Consider the following 20,725-nt stretch of genomic DNA (forward strand, 5'->3'; position numbering starts at 1 on the left):
GCACATTACACACGCGGCTCCGCTCCGAGCACATTAAACACGCGGCTCCGCTCCGAGCACATTACACACGCGGCTCCGCTCCGCACACATTACACACGCGGCTCCGCTCCGCACACATTACACACGCGGCTCCGCTTACATTACACACGCGGCTCCGCTCCGAGCACATTACACACGCGGCTCCGCTCCGCACACATTACACAAGCGGCTGCGCTCCGCACACATTACATACGCGGCTCCGCTCCGAGCACATTACACACGCGGCTCCGCTCCAAGCACATTACACACGCGGCTCCGCTCCGAGCACATTAAACACGCGGCTCCGCTCCGAGCATATTACACACGCGGCTCCGCTCCGCACACATTACACTAGCGGATGCGCTCCGCACACATTACATACGCGGCTCCGCTCCGAGCACATTACACACGCGGCTCCGCTCTGCGCACATTACACCCGTGGCTCCGCTCCACGCACATTACACCCGCTGCTCCGCTCCGCACACATTACACCCGCTGCTCCGCTCCGCACACATTACACACGCGGCTCCGCTCCGCACACATTACACACGCGGCTCCGCTCCCCGCACAATACACACGCGGCTCCGCTCTGAGCACTTTACACACGCGGCTCCGCTCCGAGCACATTACACACGCGGCTCTGCTCCGCACACATTACACACGCGGCTCCGCACACATTACACACGCGGCTGCGCTCCGTACACATTACATACGCGGCTCCGCTCCGAGCACATTACACACGCGGCTCCGCTCACATTAGGCTGGTTTCACATTAGCGCTTTTTTGCGCAGCGCATCGTGCGCACTGCGCACCTATGTTTAACATGAGGTGCGCATGGTCTTGCGCACACTTGCGTTTTCGTGCGCATGCGTTTTTTTGTCTTTCGCGCCAGACGCAACATGTTGCATTTTTGGTTCCGCCCTGTCTCGTCAAAAAAACGCATGCGCACGCTTGCGCACGGAATGCACAAAAACACCACAATGGAGCCTATGGGAACGCATGCGTGTGCATGGTCTAGCTCACGCTTGCGTTTTTATGCGCATGCGTTTCTAAGATAAACACGTCTGGAATGTGGTCTAGACAGTAAAAAAAAAAAATTAAAACAAGGTGATAAAATGGTGTGGGCACTGGGATTCCACAATACTTAACAGACTGCTCAACGAGTGGACACACAGCTAAAAGCACAAGCTGCACCAATGTAAGTATGAAAAACCTAATGTCTGGCTGAAATTTCAATACATTTCTATGTACTTATGTCTCTTTTTTTTTTTATTGCAGCATGTCTTCATCTGGTGACGAATATGTCCCCGGGACAGGGCAAGAGGCAGAAGAAGTGAGTACCATGCTTCCGTATGGATTGGTAAAAATATACACATGTGGTTAATTTTTTTTGTTTAATTTTCAGACCTCATCCTCCACCACGCCACCACCACCGGAGGAACGGCAGGAGCAGCAAGGCCAAGTGCGGGCGGGAAGACGTGATGTAAGTACAGACGGACTGTTTTTTTTTTTTACTTAATTTCTATGCTGGTTTATTTTTTTTTTGGAACTGTATTGAAAATTCTTTCAGGTGTTTATTTTTTTTATGTTTTTGGTAAATTTTTATTAGTATGTTTTGGTAATTTTCCTTGTTTTTTTTTGCTGCTTTTTTGGTTACAGATTTTTTTTAAACTTAATTTCTAGGCTGGTTTACTTTCTTTTTTTTTTGGTAATCATTTTTTAAAGTATTTTTTTTTTATTTTCATGATTGTTTTTTTCAGTGTTTTTTGCTTTTTTTGCATTTATTTTCATTTAAAACAAAAATTTTTTTCATGGCTTGTGTATCAATATCTAAAGCTCAAAGTGTGTGTGTGTGTGTATGTGTATGTTTGTTTGTATGTTTGGGTATATGGGCACGGGACTATGGGATGGCGGACATGTATGATGGTATATGGGCACGGGACTATGGGATGGAGGATATGTATGATGGGTATATGGGCACGGGACTATGGGATGGAGGATATGTATGATGGGTATATGGGCACGGGACTATGGGATGGAGGATATGTATGACGGGTATATGGGCACTGGACTATGGGATGGAGGATGTGTATGATGGGTATATGGGCATGGGACTATGGGATGGAGGATATGTATGATGGGTATATGGGCACTGGACTATGGGATGGAGGATGTGTGATGGGTATATGGGCACGGGACTATGGGATGGAGGATATGTATGATGGTATATGGGCACGGGACTATGGGATGGAGGATATGTATGATGGTATATGGGCACTGGACTATGGGATGGAGGATGTGTATGACGGGTATATGGGCACTGGACTATGGGATGGAGGATGTGTGATGGGTATATGGGCACGGGACTATGGGATGGAGGATATGTATGATGGTATATGGGCACGGGACTATGGGATGGAGGATATGTATGATGGTATATGGGCATGGGCCTATGGGATGGAGGATATGTATGATGGTATATGGGCACGGGACTATGGGATGGAGGATATGTATGATGGTATATGGGCACGGGACTATGGGATGGAGGATATGTATGATGGGAGCCCAGCTGCCAAATTATCCTCAACCAGTTCCCACAATCCATCTCTTCTGACCCAGCAGTCTGGACTATAAATGTGAACCATTCTTAGGGGTGCACGCATGTGGGGGTGCACGCATCACAGAAGCAAAGCGTCACGAAGATAAGCGTCGGGATACAGCAGTTATTACATGGCAGTTAGTCAGGACAGGAGTCAGGTAACCCTCACTCTGCTGTCCCTTTTAACCATGTGCTTTATTCCTATCCTCCTATGTTCTCTTGCAATCCACTTTCACCGACCAATCCCCCCTCCATCACAACTCATATACATCAGCTCCTCTCTCTTTCCTTCTCCCATGTACAGCTCCCATGCACTTCTCACCTTCTTAAAAAACCTCAGCCCATCTTGCCCAAACACACTGCACAAAAAATCTTCATACAATTCCAAAAACTACTTGCTCTTTATCTTCCTCCTCCTACTGATTTCAGGGGACATCTCCCCCAACCCCGGTCCACCATCCCCCAACCTCAACCCCTACCCTACCTCACATCGAAACCTTAATAATCTTACTAATATTATTTGCACTCCTTCATCTCCTTCTTTCAATTGTGCCCTTTGGAATCCACGGTCTGTATGCAACAAGCTTCCTTTCCTACACAATTACTTTCTGAAAAACTCTCTGAATCTGTTGGCCCTCACGGAAACCTGGATTCAGGATTCTGACACTGTCTCTCCTGCTGCCATTTCCCATGGTGGCTTACAATTCTCCCATTCCCCGAGACCGACAAACAGACCTGGTGGTGGAGTCGGCATACTCCTGTCCCCACAATGCACTTTCCAGGTCATCCCCCCAGTTCCATCACTCTCATTCCCTTCTTTTGAAGTCCACACCATCAGGCTCTTTCGTCCCCTCTCCCTCAGAGTAGCGGTCATATACCGGCCCCCAGGCTCACCCACCCACTTCCTGGACCATTTCTCTGCCTGGCTGCCGCACTTCATGTCCTCAGAACTACCAACCCTTATCCTGGGAGACTTCAACATCCCCATTAACAGCCCCACTTCCACATCTGCATCCCAGCTTCTATCACTAACCACTTCTCTAGGCCTCTCTCAGCTCTCAACCTCTGAAACACACAAAGACGGTAACACCCTGGACCTGGTTTTCGCCCGGCTCTGCTCAATCTCCTACATAGATAACTCACCGCTTCCCCTCTCTGACCACAACATTCTCTCCTTTACACTCACAAATCCTCGCTCACCCCAGCACCCTCCTACCTACCATTCAGTCAGAAATCTACAAGCCATTAACCCTCATACACTTTCAGACTCCCTACACTCATCACTGTCCCCAATCTCTTCTTTGTCCTGTCCTGATCTGGCTGTACATCACTTCAATGACACTCTTAGAAGTACCCTTGACCAAGTAGCTCCCCTCACCCTCAGAACCTCCAAACACAGAGTGAAACAGCCCTGGCTCACATCGCAAACCCGATTTCTCCAGCGATGCTCTAGGTGTGCTGAACGCTTATGGAGGAAAACACGCACACCAGAAGACTTCATACACTTCAAATTTATGTTAAGGACATATAACTCTGCCCTTCACCTCGCCAAACAGACCTACTTCACCACCCTGATCTCCTCACTATCCAACAACCCCAAGAAACTTTTTGAAACCTTTCACTCCCTCCTCAGGCCAAAAGCACAAGCCCCTATCACAGACATTTGTGCTGATGACCTTGCCTCCCACTTTATAGAGAAAATAGACAATATCCGTCAGGAAATCCGCTCCCAATCACCAAATTCAGTGACTCCCATCCCTTCCTGCATTCCCCCTGGCTCACTCTCCACATTCGATCCCATCACAGAAGAAGAAGTCTCCAGGCTCCTCTCCTCTTCTCGTCCGACTACATGCACAACCGACCCCATTCCCTCACATCTCCTCCAGTCTCTCTCCCCAGTCGTCACAACTCACCTAACTACAATCTTTAATCTCTCCCTCTCCTCTGGCATTTTCCCCTCCTCCTTCAAACACTCTATCATTACTCCATTACTAAAGAAACCCACCCTCGACCCATCCTGCACAAACAACTACAGACCAGTCTCCAATCTCCCCTTCATCTCTAAACTCTTGGAGCGCCTGATATACTCACGCCTTACCCGTTACCTCTCCACTCACTCCCTCCTAGACCCATCACAGTCCGGTTTCCGCCCCCTACATTCGACAGAAACTACACTCATCAAAGTGACCAATGACCTTCTGACAGCAAAACGTAATGGTGACCACTCTCTGCTCATTCTTCTCGACCTTTCTGCAGCTTTCAACACTGTTGACCATTCTCTCCTACTCTCTAGGCTCCAGTCACTAGGCATTAAGGACACTGCTCTTTCCTGGTTCTCCTCCTATCTTTCCGACCGCTCCTTCAGTGTTCTGTTTTCTGGCTCCACTTCATCTCCTCTTCCTCTCACTGTTGGGGTACCTCAGGGCTCAGTCCTTGGCCCCCTTCTCTTCTCTCTCTATACGGCCCCAATTGGACAGACCATCAGCAGATTTGGCTTTCAGTACCATCTTTATGCTGATGACACACAACTGTACACATCATCCCCTGACCTTACCTCCGCTGTACTACAGAACGCCACTGACTGTCTGTCTGCAGTCTCCAACATCATGTCTGCTCTCTATCTGAAACTCAACCTCTCCAAAACTGAACTTCTTCTGCTCCCACCATCTACTAACCTCCCTAAATCTGACATTTCCCTCTCTGTGGGTGGCACCATAATAACACCCCGACAGCAGGCACGCTGTCTGGGTGTTATGTTCGACTCCGATCTCTCCTTCACCTCCCATATACAATCTCTTGCCCGCTCATGCCGCTTACACCTAAAGAACATCTCTAGAATCCGCCCTTTTCTCACCATGGAAACAACAAAAACTCTCACTGTCGCCCTGATCCACTCCCGCCTGGACTACTGTAATGCTCTATTAATTGGCCTCCCTCTCACTCGACTCTCCCCTCTCCAGTCTATCCTTAATGCAGCAGCCAGGGTTGTCCATCTGGCTAATCGTTACTCAGACGCGTCCGCTCTTCGCCAGTCGTTACACTGGCTGCCAATTCATTACAGGGTACAATTCAAAGTACTTGTTCTCACCCACAAAGCTCTCCACAGTGCGGCACCCCCTTACATCTCCTCCCTCATTTCTGTCTATCGGCCTAACCGACCGCTGCGCTCTGCAAATGACTTTCGACTAACCTCTGCCCTAATCCGTACCTCCCACTCCCGACTCCAAGACTTCTCCCGTGCTGCGCCAATCTTCTGGAATGCTCTACCCCAAGATATTAGGACCATCCACAATTTGCATAGTTTTAGGCGCTCGCTCAAAACGCATTTGTTCAGAGCGGCCTATCACATTCAGTAATCAAAGTCATGTTATGTTTGTGTGTGTGTAGCCCATTCACTATCTCCATCTAACCCCCACCCCCTGAAGATGGCTGGACCGTCATTGTAAATACATCATTGTAAATACAAACCTATGCTTTGTATCTCCCCCACCTCATTGTAGATTGTAAGCTCCACAAGCAGGGTCGTCTTATTTCGCTTTAATTATTGTATTGTTAACGTTGTTACTTATGACTGTTGTGTTTGAAACTGTTCAACTGTAAAGCGCTGCGGAATATGTTGGCGCTATATAAATAAAGATTATTATTATTATTATTATTATGGGCACGGGACTATGGGATGGAGGATATGTATGATGGTATATGGGCACGGGCCTATGGGATGGCGGATATGTATGATGGTATATGGGCACGGGACTATGGGATGGCGGATATGTATGATGGTATATGGGCACTGGATTATGGGATGGAGGATATGTATGATGGTATATGGGCACTGGATTATGGGATGGAGGATATGTATGATGGTATATGGGCACTGGATTATGGGATGGAGGATATGTATGATGGGTATATGGGCACGGGACTATGGGATGGAGTATATGTATGATGGGTATATGGGCACGGGCCTATGGGATCGTGGATATGTATGATGGGTATATGGGCACGGGCCTATGGGATCGTGGATATGTATGATGGGTATATGGGCACGGGACTATGGGATGGAGGATAATTATAATTTTCTATAACTAACCACAGTTCTACTATGCCCGGGCAGCGCCGGGCTCTTCAGCTAGTTTTCTATATTTTTCATTTTAAAATCTTTCAAAGATTAATGTTTGTCTTTCTTTTCTAGGCTCCACAGCGGGAGGAGGACCTCGCCCTGGACAACGACGAGCTCATCCGTCTAGTCCAGGAGCAAGTCCCGTTGTGGGACACCCTTCACCAACTGCACTCGGACAACGTGGTGATCCGGCGGCTCTGGAACGAGGTGGACGCATCGCTGATGGATGGCTGGGACAACGCCTCTCCCCGGGTCCGCAAGGATTTTCGTAAGTATTTAAATGCAGTGTGATGCAGCAGTGACCTTGGCCGGGATCACCCAACTGTGTGTGATGCTATTAACTCCATGGAGTTTCTATCATCACACACAGTTGGATGATCACAGCCTCCAGTGCATAGTCTTACTTTTTTTCTTTTCCCCACAGTGAACAAAGTCAGAACCCGTTGGCGCTCGATGAAGGACCGCTTCAACAGGGATATCCGTCAGGAGAAGCAGGTTCGCAGTGGTGCTGCGGCAAGGACCGGCACGAAGTACAGATACCATCGTGCCTTGGCATTTTTAAGACCGGTCCTTGCCTCCCGAACGTAAGTATTTTCTAGTTGTATTGTGTTTTATTCTGTGCTTTTCTATTCCACAGGAGTTGGCGATTGTTAATTTATGGTAGTAAATTATTTCTTTTCACAGCACCTGGAGCAGCACCCTGCAACCTGGGCCCGAAGCGGTCCTTCATCAAGCTGCCCCGGACCCCTCCCAGCCATCCATCAGCGAGGAAGCACCTTGCAGGTCTGCACCACAGTCATCTGGAGACCAGGAAGCTGGTCGCTCAGGTGTTCCCCTGTCCCAGGTCTCTGCCACTGGTTTTGCGGGCACTTCCCGCCAGCAGCGGCAGAGGACCTCGGACAGGCCTCTCATGCCCGAGTTCGTTGAACTGAGCTCGGTCTTTCAGAGTAGCCTCAAGGCACTCTCCGATAGACTTGAGAGTGGTTTCCTCCTTTTGGACCAACGCTACAAGTCTATCGAGGGTCGCCTTGAGCGCCTGGAAGTCGACCTCGCCAGACCAGCACATCATTTTTATACACAAATAGCTCGGGACACGGCGGAACACCTTACCCCTGACCTCCAGTTGACTGTCATGCAGGCCTGCAACAATGCTTTTATGCAGGCTATGCAGCAGAGTAGGATTATGCAGCAGTCAGCGGTGGCATTTCCACCGGTGCCACCCCTGACTCGTTTTACAGCATTACCTACTTCTGCTGCATATCACTACACAGCCACCACACTTCCAAGCCTCGCCGGACACCAATATACCGCCCCAAGTCTGAGTGCAGCTGGACACTTACCCGCCAACACCATGCCAAGCGCTGCTCCTGCCTGGCCCACCACTGCTGCCGCCACTACCACTGGATGGCCCGTCGTCACCACCCCTGCCTGGAGCGCCGCCACCACCACCACCACCAGCGGGAGGACCACCCCGGTATGGACCGCCACAGCCACACCTGCATGGACCGCTACCACCACCAGCACCACCACCTCGGAGCAGCATCAGCTGGGGGACCCGCATTCAATATTTACGGCCCCTGCCAGGACATCCACCACCACCAGCATGCCACAGCAGGTACAAGATCCTGGCAGGCGGTCCACAAGCGCCAGGCGGTCCCCCAGCTCCAGCCGGTGCACAGCCTCCAGGCGGTCCAGAGGCTCAAGGCGGTCCAGAGGCTCAAGGCGGTCCAGAGGCTCAAGGCGGTCCCCGGGGTCTAGCCAGTCCTCAGGCTCTAGCCGCTCTAGACAGGACAGCAGCAAGACGACGGGCCACTGTCATAAAAAAACAAAGAGGAGGACTCTGACCCTCCCTCCTCCCACATCACAACTTTCCTTGCCTCGGCTCCCTTCCCCCACTTCTTTGGTTCCTCCTTCCCCTAGAACCCCTTACTCCACCCAAAGCCGTTCCTCATCCCTCCACACCCCCCAGTTTCCACCAACTAAGTAAAATAAATGTTAAAGTTTTATTTCAAAATAATGTTTGGTTATTGTGTCTTTCGCCGCCTGCACACACTGCGCCGTACACTATGGTTTGTTTTTCTTTACTTTATACCGGATGGTCAGCCATCCAACTCTGAAAGGGATACTATATTTCAGATTTTTCTTTTTTTTATTATATATATATATATATATATATATATATATATATATATATATATACACCCATATATATATATATATATATATATATTTACATATATACACACATACATATATATATATATATATTTTTTTTATGGTGGTTTCCCTTTCTTTCCTTTAACCTGGGCAGGTGAGTAGTGGAGTTTATTAAGACACAGTACACTGGGTACAGGTATAAAAAAACATGTATTTTATTTTTTACCAAACAACAAAACTATTAAACCATTTGATCCTGCCATGCTACACGACCCACATCGGATAAAAAGAAGTCCGCAAATTGGTCCCTCATTTGGGCAACTTCGACTGAGGACCGAAGAGGGTGCTGAGTAAAATCTGGCAAAGGGTTGGCAGCAGGCTCATCCATGTCAAAGTTCGGCCGCTCCTTTGCCATAACAAAATTGTGCAGAACCACGCACACCTTCACCACCTCATCCACTGTTTCCAGTTTGAGATTGATGGCGGTGCTGAGAATTCGCCATCTGGACACTAGAATGCCAAAGGCGCTCTCTACAGTCCTGCGAGCCCTCGTAAGTCTGTAGTTGAAAATTTTCTTGGGGTGGTCCAAGTCACGGCTGGAGTACGGCTTCAGCAGGTTTGGACACATCTGAAATGCCTCATCCCCAACCACTACAAATGGCAGTGGTGGAGTTTGGGTTTGGGGAAGAGGCCGTGCCAGTGGAAAATTGAAATGGTTGCCGTACAACCTCCGGCCCATATCAGAGTTCTTAAAAGTCTGGGAATCGTTGCCCCGTCCGAATGCCCCTATGTCCACCGCCACAAAGCGGCAGTCTGCATCCGCAATGGCCATTAGTACTGTGGAAAAGTACTTCTTGTAGTTGTAGTACTCAGAGCCACTTCTTGCAGGTTTTGTGATGCGGATGTGCTTCCCGTCCACCGCTTCTAGGCAGTTCGGGAAATTGCAGACTGCCCAGAATTTGTCCGATATTTGAAGCCACTTTTCGGCAGTGGGCAATGGCAGAAACTCCGGACACAGAACATCCCACAGAGCCCTGCAAGTGTCGGCAACAATCCCGGATAAAGTAGAGATTCCCAGCCGGTACTGGAAATGCAGGGATGAAAGACTCTCTCCAGTTGCCAGGAACCTGCAAAACATAAAAAGAAAAAATAATTATATTTCTGTCTTGGGTATTACTAAAAACACTGAAAATAAAAAGTACATGGCCTAACTATTTTGCATGTTTTTTTAATACAACATAGCAAAAAATTTTTTATAAAGGCTTGGGATTTGTACATGACAGAAGAAAAACCATTATGCCAAAAAGCAATTTCCCAAAAATAATGTTAAAATTCAATAGCCAAAAAAAACCCGAATTTTTTGGCCAAAAAAAAAAAAAATAAAAAAATTGAAAAAGCAAAAAAAATTATGCAAACATAACAACATACATACCGTAAGGTGACAAGGAGCCTTTCTTCGGGAGGAATGGCACGCCGGAGCTGAGTGTCCCGTCTCCGGATGTTTCCTTCAACCATACCCAGCAAGTCAAGGAAGCTTTCCTGGGACATCCGGGTATAGTCAGCAAATTTCTCCGGGTTTTCCTGGAGCTCGCTGTACAGCGTGTGATATGCTCCACGGCTTGCCCGGAGTTCAATAATTGGATGCCTCCAAAACCGACTCCGCTGCCGTCTCTGCTGTCTCTCCCTCTCCCTTTCTTGCTGGCAACAAAAGGCATACGCCTGAGACAGCGCGATGTCAAGATCCAACTTGAAGCGGAAATTATCCAGACGCAGGTTCATCTTGACACCGGAAACAGCAGCAAAATCTGAGGAATTCAGCAGTACAGGGTCTATAAAACATTCCAATGACACACGCCCACTGGTGACCCATTGGTGTTCAAGGATTTTTCTATTGTGAAATGTCACACCTAAAAACGCATGCGCATAAAAACCGCAAACGCATGCAAAAACGCATGTAAAACGCAAATAACGCTGCGTTTTTTTGACGCATCAGCGTGCGCATGACGTAAAAAAACGCGCGTTTGTTTTGCGTTTTTCTTTGCGTTTTTTATGCGCCCGATGCGCTGCGCAAAAAAACGCTAATGTGAAACTAGCCTTACACACGCGGCTCCACTCCGCACACATTACACACGCGGCTCCACTCCGCACACATTACACACGCGGCTCCACTCCGCACACATTACACACGCGGCTCCGCTCCGCGCACATTACACACGCGGCTCCGCTCCGCGCACATTACACACGCGGCTCCACTCCGCACACATTACACACGCGGCTCCGCTCCGCACACATTACACACGCGGCTCCGCTCCGCACACATTACACACGCGGCTCCGCTCCGCACACATTACACACGCGGCTCCGCTCCGCACACATTACACACGCGGCTCCGCTCCGCTCACATTACACACGCGGCTCCGCTCCGCACACATTACACACGCGGCTCCGCTCCGCGCACATTACACACACGGCTCCGCTCCGCACACACTACACACGCGGCTCCGCTCCGCGCACACTACACACGAGGCTCCGCTCCGCACACACTACACACGAGGCTCCGCTCCGCGCACATTACACACGCGGCTCCGCGCACATTACACACGCGGCTCCGCTCCGCGCACATTACACACGCGGCTCCGCTCCGCACACACTACACACGCGGCTCCGCTCCGCGCACACTACACACGAGGCTCCGCTCCGCACACACTACACACGAGGCTCCGCTCCGCGCACATTACACACGCGGCTCCGCGCACATTACACACGCGGCTCCGCTCCGCGCACATTACACACGCGGCTCCGCTCCGCGCACATTACACACGCGGCTCCGCTCCGCGCACATTACACACACGGCTCCGCTCCGCTCATATTACACACGCGGCTCCTCTCCGCGCACACTACACACGCGGCTCCGCTCCGCGCACACTACACACGCAGCTCCGCGCACACTACACACGCGGCTCCGCTCCGCTCACATTACACACGCGGCTCCGCTCCGCGCACACTACACACGCGGCTCCGCTCCGCGCACACTACACACGCGGCTCCGCTCCGCGCACACTACACACGCGGCTCCGCGCACATTACACATGCGGCTCCGCGCACATTACACACGCAGCTCCGCTCCGCGCACATTACACACGCGGCTCCGCTCCGCACACATTACACACGCGGCTCCGCTCCGCACACATTACACACGCAGCACCGCTCCGCGCACATTACACACGCAGCACCGCTCCGCGCACATTACACACGCGGCTCCGCTCCGCGCACACTACACACGCGGCTCCACTCCGCACACACTACACACGAGGCTCCGCTCCGCACACACTACACACGAGGCTCCGCTCCGCGCACATTACACACGTGGCTCCGCGCACATTACACACGCGGCTCCGCTCCGCACACATTACACACGCGGCTCCGCGCACATTACACACGCGGCTCCGCTCCGCGCACATTACACACGCGGCTCCGCTCCGCGCACATTACACACGCGGCTCCGCTCCGCGCACATTACACACGCGGCTCCACTCCGCGCACATTACACACGCGGCTCCGCTCCGCACACATTACACACGAGGCTCCGCTCCATCCTTCTCTATAATACTAGACATCATCCAGCACAGTAGAGTCCTGGAGACACTGAGACACCTGGAGCTCCGCCCCTGATCACATGACTGTGACGTCACGCAGGTCCTGTCCGCACACGGCGGGGCCGCTCTGCAGGTGGAGGTATGTGTGTGTTTCTGTCACTCGCTTCTATGGCGCCACCATATTCCTCAGCGCTGTACAGACATTATCACAATCTAATTCCCCATCAGTCTCTGGAGCGCGGGAGGAAACACGGGGAGAACATACAGACTCCCTGCAGATGGCGCCCTCCTCCTGTTATTGGGGAGGATTAACCCTTTATGCGGCTGATGGTGGGAGGAGTTGTAGTTGTTATTCCCTGTGTGGTTACATCTGATGTCACATGACCGCTGCTGTATTCAGTCTCCAGCCCCCAGGACTCTCCTGTACCTTCCTCCCTATGACATGGCCTCAGTGTGGCCCCTCAGGGCTCCTGTACCTTCCTCCCTATGACATGGCCTCAGTGTGGCCCCTCCGGGCTCCTGTACCTTCCTTCCTATGACGTGGCCCCTCAGGGCTCCTGTACCTTCTTCCCTATGACATGGCCTCAGTGTGGCCCCTCAGGGCTCCTGTACCTTCCTCCCTATGACATGGCCTCAGTGTGGCCCCTCAGGGCTCCTGTACCTTCCTCCCTATGACGTGGCCTCAGTGTGGCCCCTCAGGGCTCCTGTACCTTCCTCCCTATGACGTGGCCTCAGTGTGGACCCCAGGACTCTCCTGTACCTTCCTCCCTATGACATGGCCTCAGTGTGGCCCCTCAGGGCTCCTGTACCTTCCTCCCTATGACATGGCCTCAGTGTGGCCCCTCAGGGCTCCTGTACCTTCCTCCCTATGACATGGCCTCAGTGTGGCCCCTCCGGGCTCCTGTACCTTCTTCCCTATGACATGGCCTCAGTGTGGCCCCTCAGGGCTCCTGTACCTTCTTCCCTATGACATGGCCTCAGTGTGACCCCTCAGGACTCCTGTACCTTCCTCCCTATGACATGGCCTCAGTGTGGCCCCTCAGGGCTCCTGTCCAGCAGCCCAGTATTCCTCTGCTCGGCTGCCCGCTCCTGGTCTGTACCGGCCCCGTGTCCTCGGTGTCTCCTTCACACCGGTATTTGGACTCTCCATAATCCGCAGAACAGATCCCCTCCGTCTCCACGTGACACTTCTGGGCGCAGCGATCTCCTCCTCACTGTGTGATCTCCTCTGTTCGGCCTCTGTCGCTCTTTCCTCTTCTTCTTGTTGTTACCGCTGCTGCTCTCCTATAACAGAGACTGGATGTGACGCTCGGCCGCTCTTACTGGGCCTCTATGGACGGGGTCTGCACGAATCCTGACCCTAAGCCTCTACTGTGGTCTGGAGTTAAGTTGGACCCCTGGAATACGTCCACGGCGTGGCTGCTGGCCGGTGGAGCGAGCTGGCAGAGAAGACGTATGATGAGAAATCAAAGTCAGGAGGTGAAAGTCCGGGACAGAATGGAAAACAAAGAGTGAACTACAAGTGATAACCAGCGCTCCGCTGTAAGACACAGAATCCCTGCTGGGTGGCACCATAAGTCCCAGCAACACTAATGTTATATAGGAACATGTCACTGCCTGCACACAGTGCAAGAGCGGCGCCACCTACAGGCAGAGGTCACGGGAGAGGATAGAAATGGGGGTTAGTTTATAAATGTTTCTCCATATTGTTTCTTATGAAGTTTATGTTGTTTTTATCTCATATTTTCTCCATTCAGGTTTCTCCAATAAAGGATCCTCTGCTGATAACGTCTCTGCGGGAATCTTCCTGATTAATGTGTCAGGGATGAATAAGGACAGAGGCAAGATGGCGGAGAGGATACTAAACCTCACCCTGGAGATAATCTTCCATCTTACCGGAGAGGTGAGAGGCTCTGATGTCATCACATGACCTCATTATCTATGTGAATAACAGGAGATATGACCGGAGAGGTGAGAGGCTCTGATGTCATCACATGACCTCATTATCTATGGGAATAGCAGGGGATATGACCGGAGAGGTGAGAGGCTCTGATGTCATCACATGACCTCATTATCTATGGGAATAACCGGGGATATGACCGGAGAGGTGAGAGGCTCTGATGTCATCACATGACCTCATTATCTATGGGAATAGCAGGGGTATGACCGGAGAGGTGAGAGGCTCTGATGTCATCATGTGACCTCATTATGGCAATAACAGGGGATATGACCGGAGAGGTGAGAGGCTCTGATGTCATCATGTGACCTCATTATCTATGGGAATAACAGGGGATATGACCAGAGAGATGAGAGGTTCTGATGTTATCACATGACCTCATTATCTATGGGAATAACAGGGGATATGACCGGAGAGGTGAGAGGCTCTGATGTCATCTCATGACCTCATTATCTATGGGAATAACAGGGGATATGGCCGGAGAGGTGAGAGGCTCTGATGTCATCACATGACCTCATTATCTATGGGAATAACAGGGGATATGACCAGAGAGGTGAGAGGCTCTGATGTCATCACATGACCTCATTATGGGAATAACAGGGGATATGACCGGAGAGGTGAGAGGTTCTGATGTCATCACATGATCTCATTATCTATGGGAATAACAGGGGATATGACCGGAGAGGTGAGAGGCTCTGATGTCATCACATGACCTCATTATCTGTGGGAATAACAGAGGATATGACCGGAGAGGTGAGAGGCTCAGATGTCATCACATGACCTCATTATCTATGGGAATAACAGGGGATATGACCGGAGAGGTGAGAGGTTCTGATGTCATCACATGACCTCATTATCTATGGGAATAACAGGGGATATGACCGGAGAGGTGAGAGGTTCTGATGTCATCACATGACCTCATTATGGGAATAACAGAGGATATGACCGGAGAGGTGAGAGGCTCTGATGTCATCACATGACCTCAGTATCTATGGGAATAACATGGGATATGACTGGAGAGGTGAGAGGCTCTGATGTCATCACATGACCTCATTATCTATGGGAATAACAGGGGATATGACCAGAGAGGTGAGAGACTCTGATGTCATCACATGACCTCATTATGGGAATAACAGGGGATATGACCGGAGAGGTGAGAGGCTCTGATGTCATCACATGACCTCATTATCTATGGGAATAACAGGGGATATGACCGGAGAGGTGAGAGGTTCTCATGTCATCACATGACCTCATTATCTATGGGAATAACAGAGGATATGACCGGAGAGGTGAGAGGCTCTGATGTCATCACATGACCTCATTATCTATGGGAATAACAGGGGATATGACCAGAGAAGTGAGAGACTCTGATGTCATCACATGACCTCATTATGGGAACAGGGGATATGACCGGAGAGGTGAGAGGCTCTGATGTCATCACATGACCTCATTATCTATGGGAATAACAGGGGATATGACCAGAGAGGTGAGAGGCTCTGATGTCATCACATGACCTCATTATCTATGGGAATAACAGGGGATATGACCAGAGAGGTGAGAGGCTCTGATGTCATCACATGACCTCATTATCTATGGGAATAACAGGGTATATGACCAGAGAGGTGAGAGGTTCTCATGTCATCACATGACCTCATTATCTATGGGAATAACGGGATATGACCGGAGAGGTTCTGATGTCATCACATGACCTCATTATCTATGGGAATAACAGGGGATATGACCGGAGAGGTGAGAGGCTCTCATGTCATCACATGACCTCATTATCTATGGGAATAACAGGGGATATGACCAGAGAGGTGAGAGGTTCTGATGTCATCACATGACCTCATTATGGGAATAACAGGGGATATGACCGGAGAGGTGAGAGGCTCTGATGTCATCACATGACCTCATTATGGGAATAACAGGGGTTATGACCGGAGAGGTGAGAGGCTCTGATGTCATCACATGACCTCAGTATCTATGGGAATAACATGGGATATGACCAGAGAGGTGAGAGGCTCTGATGTCATCACATGACCTCATTATCTATGGGAATAACAGGGGATATGACCAGAGAGGTGAGAGACTCTGATGTCATCACATGACCTCATTATGGGAATAACGGGATATGACCGGAGAGGTGAGAGGCTCTGATGTCATCACATGACCTCATTATCTATGGGAATAACAGGGGATATGACCGGAGAGGTGAGAGGTCCTGATGTCATCACATGACCTCATTATCTATGGGAATAACAGGGGATATGACCGGAGAGGTTCTGATGTCATCACATGACCTCATTATCTATGGGAATAACAGGGGATATGACCGGAGAGGTGAGAGGTTCTGATGTCATCACATGACCTCATTATCTATGGGAATAACAGGGGATATGACTGGAGAGGTGAGAGGTTCTGATGTCATCACATGACCTCATTATGGGAATAACAGGGGATATGACCGGAGAGGTGATGGCCTCTGGAGATGTCTGTAGTGATATTATTAATGTCTCCACACTCAGGATTACACAGTAATGAAGACCTCTAGTGATCGCTGTCAGGCCCTTATTCCTGAAGGACGGGGAGGATCCCTGAGCCCAATCCCGGGGCCTCCACCTCACCCCCGGATACATGAGGACATCAATGCCCAGAAGATCCTAGAACTCGCCAACAAGATGATTGAGCTGCTGACTGGAGAGGTGACGCTGCTGGGAATGCTGGGACATTATACAGGACAGCACTGGAGGATTCTGGGTGATGACGGTATCATTGTGTGTGTCAGGTTCCTGTAAGGTGTCAGGACGTCACCGTCTATTTCTCTGTGGAGGAGTGGGAGTATCTAGAAGGACACAAGGATCGGTACCAGGAGGTGATGATGGAGGAGCACCGGCCCCGCACATCACCAGGTAATAGACAGGACTAAATACACACGGCCTATAATTCTCTGTATGTAATAATGATGTCAGTCCTGTCTGTGTCTCCTCAGTTCTCTCCAGTAAGAGGACAACCCCAGAGAGATGTCCCGCTCCTCCTCCTCCTCCACAGGACCATCAGGTAGATGGAGATCTCCCTATAATGTGTAGACGGCTGTGACGTCCTTGTGTTCAGTCTTGTTTTCTCCTCCAGTATTATATGTTTTATACTTGTGTAATGAGAGCGGTGGAGACGGCAGGATCACAGCTGACCACAGACATCACATGTCCGGATCTTCTCACCGTTATTCCCGGGGACTTCTCCTTTCATCGGGGACTTTTACAATATTTGTTTTGCAGCTTTTGGATCTGGATAAAGATCTGAACAATATTAATGCTCCAGAGAGAAATGTGAGGAGCGATCAGCGGTGTGAAGAGCAGACCCCTAATGTGAGGGGCGATCAGCGGTGTAAAGAGGAGACCCCTAATGTGAGGGGCGATCAGCGGTTTAGAGAGGAGACCCCTACAGATCACTGCCCAGGTGAGGGTCTTTAAATGAATATTCACTTTCATCACAATCTGAATTGATAATGATTAGTGATGAGCGAGTATACTCGTTGCTCGGGTAGTCTACGAGTATTTTGGCGTGCTCGGAGAATTAGTTTGCGTCGACGCAGCTGCATGATTTGTGGCTGCTGGACAGGCAGAATACATATGAGGAATGCCTGTTTGTTAGGGACTTGGCACATGTATTCAGGCTGTCTAGCAGCCACAAATCATGCAGCTGCGTCGACACAAACTAAATCACCCAGCACGCCAAAATACTCGGAGGACACCTGAGCATGCTCGGGAAAACCAGAGCAACGAGTATACTCGCTCATCACTAATAATGATGTGATCCTGTTATATGTGAGGTCACACGTCGTCATGTATAATATGGCTGATAATCTACAGCTTGAGATGAATTTTACTTATGTGAGCGGCCGATTTCTTCATCTGATGTCAGTTTTGATGAAGGAAAAGTATTTGTCCAATTTGGTCCTCAGAAACCATAAGCTCCTATTAATCTGATGATTTGTGTGGAGATAGAATCCAGAACATGGAGACGTCCCCACAAATAACCGGGACTGACAGCCGGGCTCCTCCACAATGATGGGGACAGAGAGAAAAAATGAAAACCTTTTTATTTTGACATAACTTGGATTTATGTTGTGAAAGTAAAAAAACAAACGAAAAAGACCCCAATATAATGTAACCCACATAATAAATTTATTACATTGTTTCAACCCCTTCACTACCTTAGACGTGTCCGTTCATCCACGTTAGCTGGTACTTGCCGATCTTGGACATATGGATACGTCATGGTGATTTTGCACTCACAGGAGCTGTGTCACGATGTTACCACGTCGAACTGGAGCCAGAAGACTGCAGCGTCTGGTTGTTCCTAGTACTCCGGCGCTGAGAAGAAGCCCTTCTCTGGTGTATTAAACGTGTTTGTTTCTTCCGGCAGAACAATGGTTAATTGGCCATGTTGGAAATCTCAGTGCTCAGCTGAGCTCGGTTAGCCACTCCTTTTCCCTATATAATCTGGGCACTATTTCTAATCCTCGTTAGAGTTAGCTCTTCGCTGTATCGCTAATGGAGGGAGAGAAGTTGGTATGAGAAGGAGTGCTGGAGGAGTTATTAGTGACTGTTGTTTGGTTTGTACGCTTGGTAATTCCTTGTCCTTCCCTGATTTGCTTTCTTCCCCTTCCTGCACACCCCGGTGGATTCCTCTGTTACATGTGAGTGAATATTTGGTGTGTGTGGAGTTTTCATTTTCACTTGTCTTTGTCGCTCTGTTTGTCGGGTTGGTGTACTACCTTGCACAATAGCGCCCCCTTCTCCCTGGGTGGGGGAGGAGAACAGGGCTAACTTAGGAGATAAGGCAAAGGTGGAGGCCCCGGCATCTTCGCCATCTGAAGTATCTAGTGTTAGGGCCATTGAAGGAGTCCCAGGTCACCCGAGAGCTGTGTCATGACATTAACACTGACCGTTTTCATTTTCTCTGATCCATTATGGATCCAATCCCTGCTCTGATGGGGCAATTGCGGCAGCTCAGTCTGGAGTGGGCGGATTTACACACGGTGGTTTTTCCACTCCCTGATACATCTGATGTGGGGATCTCATCTCTCAGGCAAACCATTGTGGAGCCCAAAGTCGCGGTACCTGACAGGTTCTCTGGGGGGCGCAACAAGTTTGTTGTGTTCAGTAAGGCCTTTACTTCCGGTTACGTCCAGTTTCCTCAGGTACAGAAGAGCAACGTGTGGTGATTGTTATCTCGCTCCTCCAGGGCGACCCACAAACATGGTCGTTTTTCCAGTCACCCATGACAGCACCAACGAGAGAGAGGATCTGCCCTTCAAGGACAGGAAACCTTCAAGATAAAAAGGGCGGCTCCTCTCTCTGCATCAGTGGTTTCCTGTCCTTGACGGGGAACCTTCAATCCTGCACAGCGGCAGAAGAAAAAGACAAATTCCCAGACCTGGGCCCGTCAATTGGGGCAGGGCCACCGTCTCTGCTGCGGCCGGCGCTGGGATTGCTCGAAGCTCCGCGAGGGGGGCGATGGGGTCTCTGTAGTGCGGGAGTCTGCCGTGCCATCACTACATGGTTAGCTGGCAGCCTTGCTTCCCGTCGCAGCCAGAAACCGGAAGTTGCGCTCGTCGCGGCCGGGACCTTTCACTCGGAGCACTTCCAGGGGTGGGTACCGAGCGCGCCGTCCGGCATATCCCCTACAGCACAGTACTTAAGGGTAGATCGCTGGCTAGGCAGGCGCACCAGTGCAGCTATGGATGCACCGCAGCCCTCTCCGCAGGGGCTGCAGCCACAGCAGCAGCATTTGGAGCCAGAGAAGCAGCAGCGACCCCACAGTCAGATGCAACTGCATCAGGATAGGCGTTCCAGCGGGGCACTAAGGTCCAAAGATTCTAGGACAAGTCAGCACAGCTCTATTAGGATGGAAGATTCCGCTGTCTCTAAAGGAGACCTTTCGGACGACATTCTGCCTCCTGTTCCAGTACCCTTCAATTTCCTCTGAGTGGTGAGTGAGCTACGAGAATCTCATTTTAATAATGCGAGTCTCTCTCTCCGGCCATTCTGGTAGGATCCCCCTAGAAAATGCATAGGGAAATCGAAGCACAGAGCTTTGTGCTCTGTGCGGGCAGGGTCTGGCTAGTACATGGCCCAAAAAATTATGCCAAGCATGTATCAATGACATTGTGGCAAATGAGACCCCAGACTTCTCCTCCACCCTAAGAACTTCATCAGGACGGAGGTAGAAAACTCTTTAAGGTCCTAATCCCTCTCGGAGGAAACGCCATGCAG

General features: G+C 50.2%; 2 protein-coding genes and 1 long non-coding RNA gene across 3 annotated transcripts in view; all 3 read left to right on the forward strand.

The window, feature by feature from the left end:
- LOC141060473 (uncharacterized) overlaps window positions 1-20,725 on the forward strand; it is a 190,916-nt gene that overhangs the window by 81,669 nt on the left and 88,522 nt on the right. The gene's annotated exons all lie outside the window — the stretch shown is intronic.
- LOC141060496 (uncharacterized) lies at window positions 1,105-1,502 on the forward strand. The gene is made up of 3 exons (XR_012222709.1): window positions 1,105-1,216; window positions 1,297-1,351; window positions 1,424-1,502. It is a non-coding gene; the product is annotated as an uncharacterized lncRNA (long non-coding RNA).
- On the forward strand, window positions 6,809-18,884 carry LOC141060465 (uncharacterized). Its single transcript, XM_073556732.1, has 6 exons — window positions 6,809-7,005; window positions 7,162-7,321; window positions 7,422-8,434; window positions 14,248-14,393; window positions 17,723-17,812; window positions 18,873-18,884. The coding sequence occupies exons 1-6, from the start codon at window positions 6,960-6,962 to the stop codon at window positions 18,882-18,884; spliced, it is 1,467 nt and encodes a 488-aa protein (XP_073412833.1). The 5' UTR covers window positions 6,809-6,959.

This window comes from Dendrobates tinctorius, unplaced genomic scaffold (assembly GCF_039654945.1).
Source record: "Dendrobates tinctorius isolate UK_male_01 unplaced genomic scaffold, ASM3965494v1 ptg000237l, whole genome shotgun sequence".
In the NCBI taxonomy this organism is placed as follows: domain Eukaryota; kingdom Metazoa; phylum Chordata; class Amphibia; order Anura; family Dendrobatidae; genus Dendrobates; species Dendrobates tinctorius.

What these genes read in the sequence shown, in the direction of transcription:
- LOC141060465 (XM_073556732.1), top strand. Translation starts at nt 6,960, where the DNA reads ATGGATGGCTGGGACAACGCCTCTCCCCGGGTCCGCAAGGATTTTC. An exon ending in AGCCTCCAGGCGGTCCAGAG is followed by an intron (nt 8,435 to 14,247) that starts GCTCAAGGCGGT and finishes TTCTCCATTCAG; the next exon opens with GTTTCTCCAATAAAGGATCC. An exon ending in TCTTCCATCTTACCGGAGAG is followed by an intron (nt 14,394 to 17,722) that starts GTGAGAGGCTCT and finishes TTTGTTTTGCAG; the next exon opens with CTTTTGGATCTGGATAAAGA.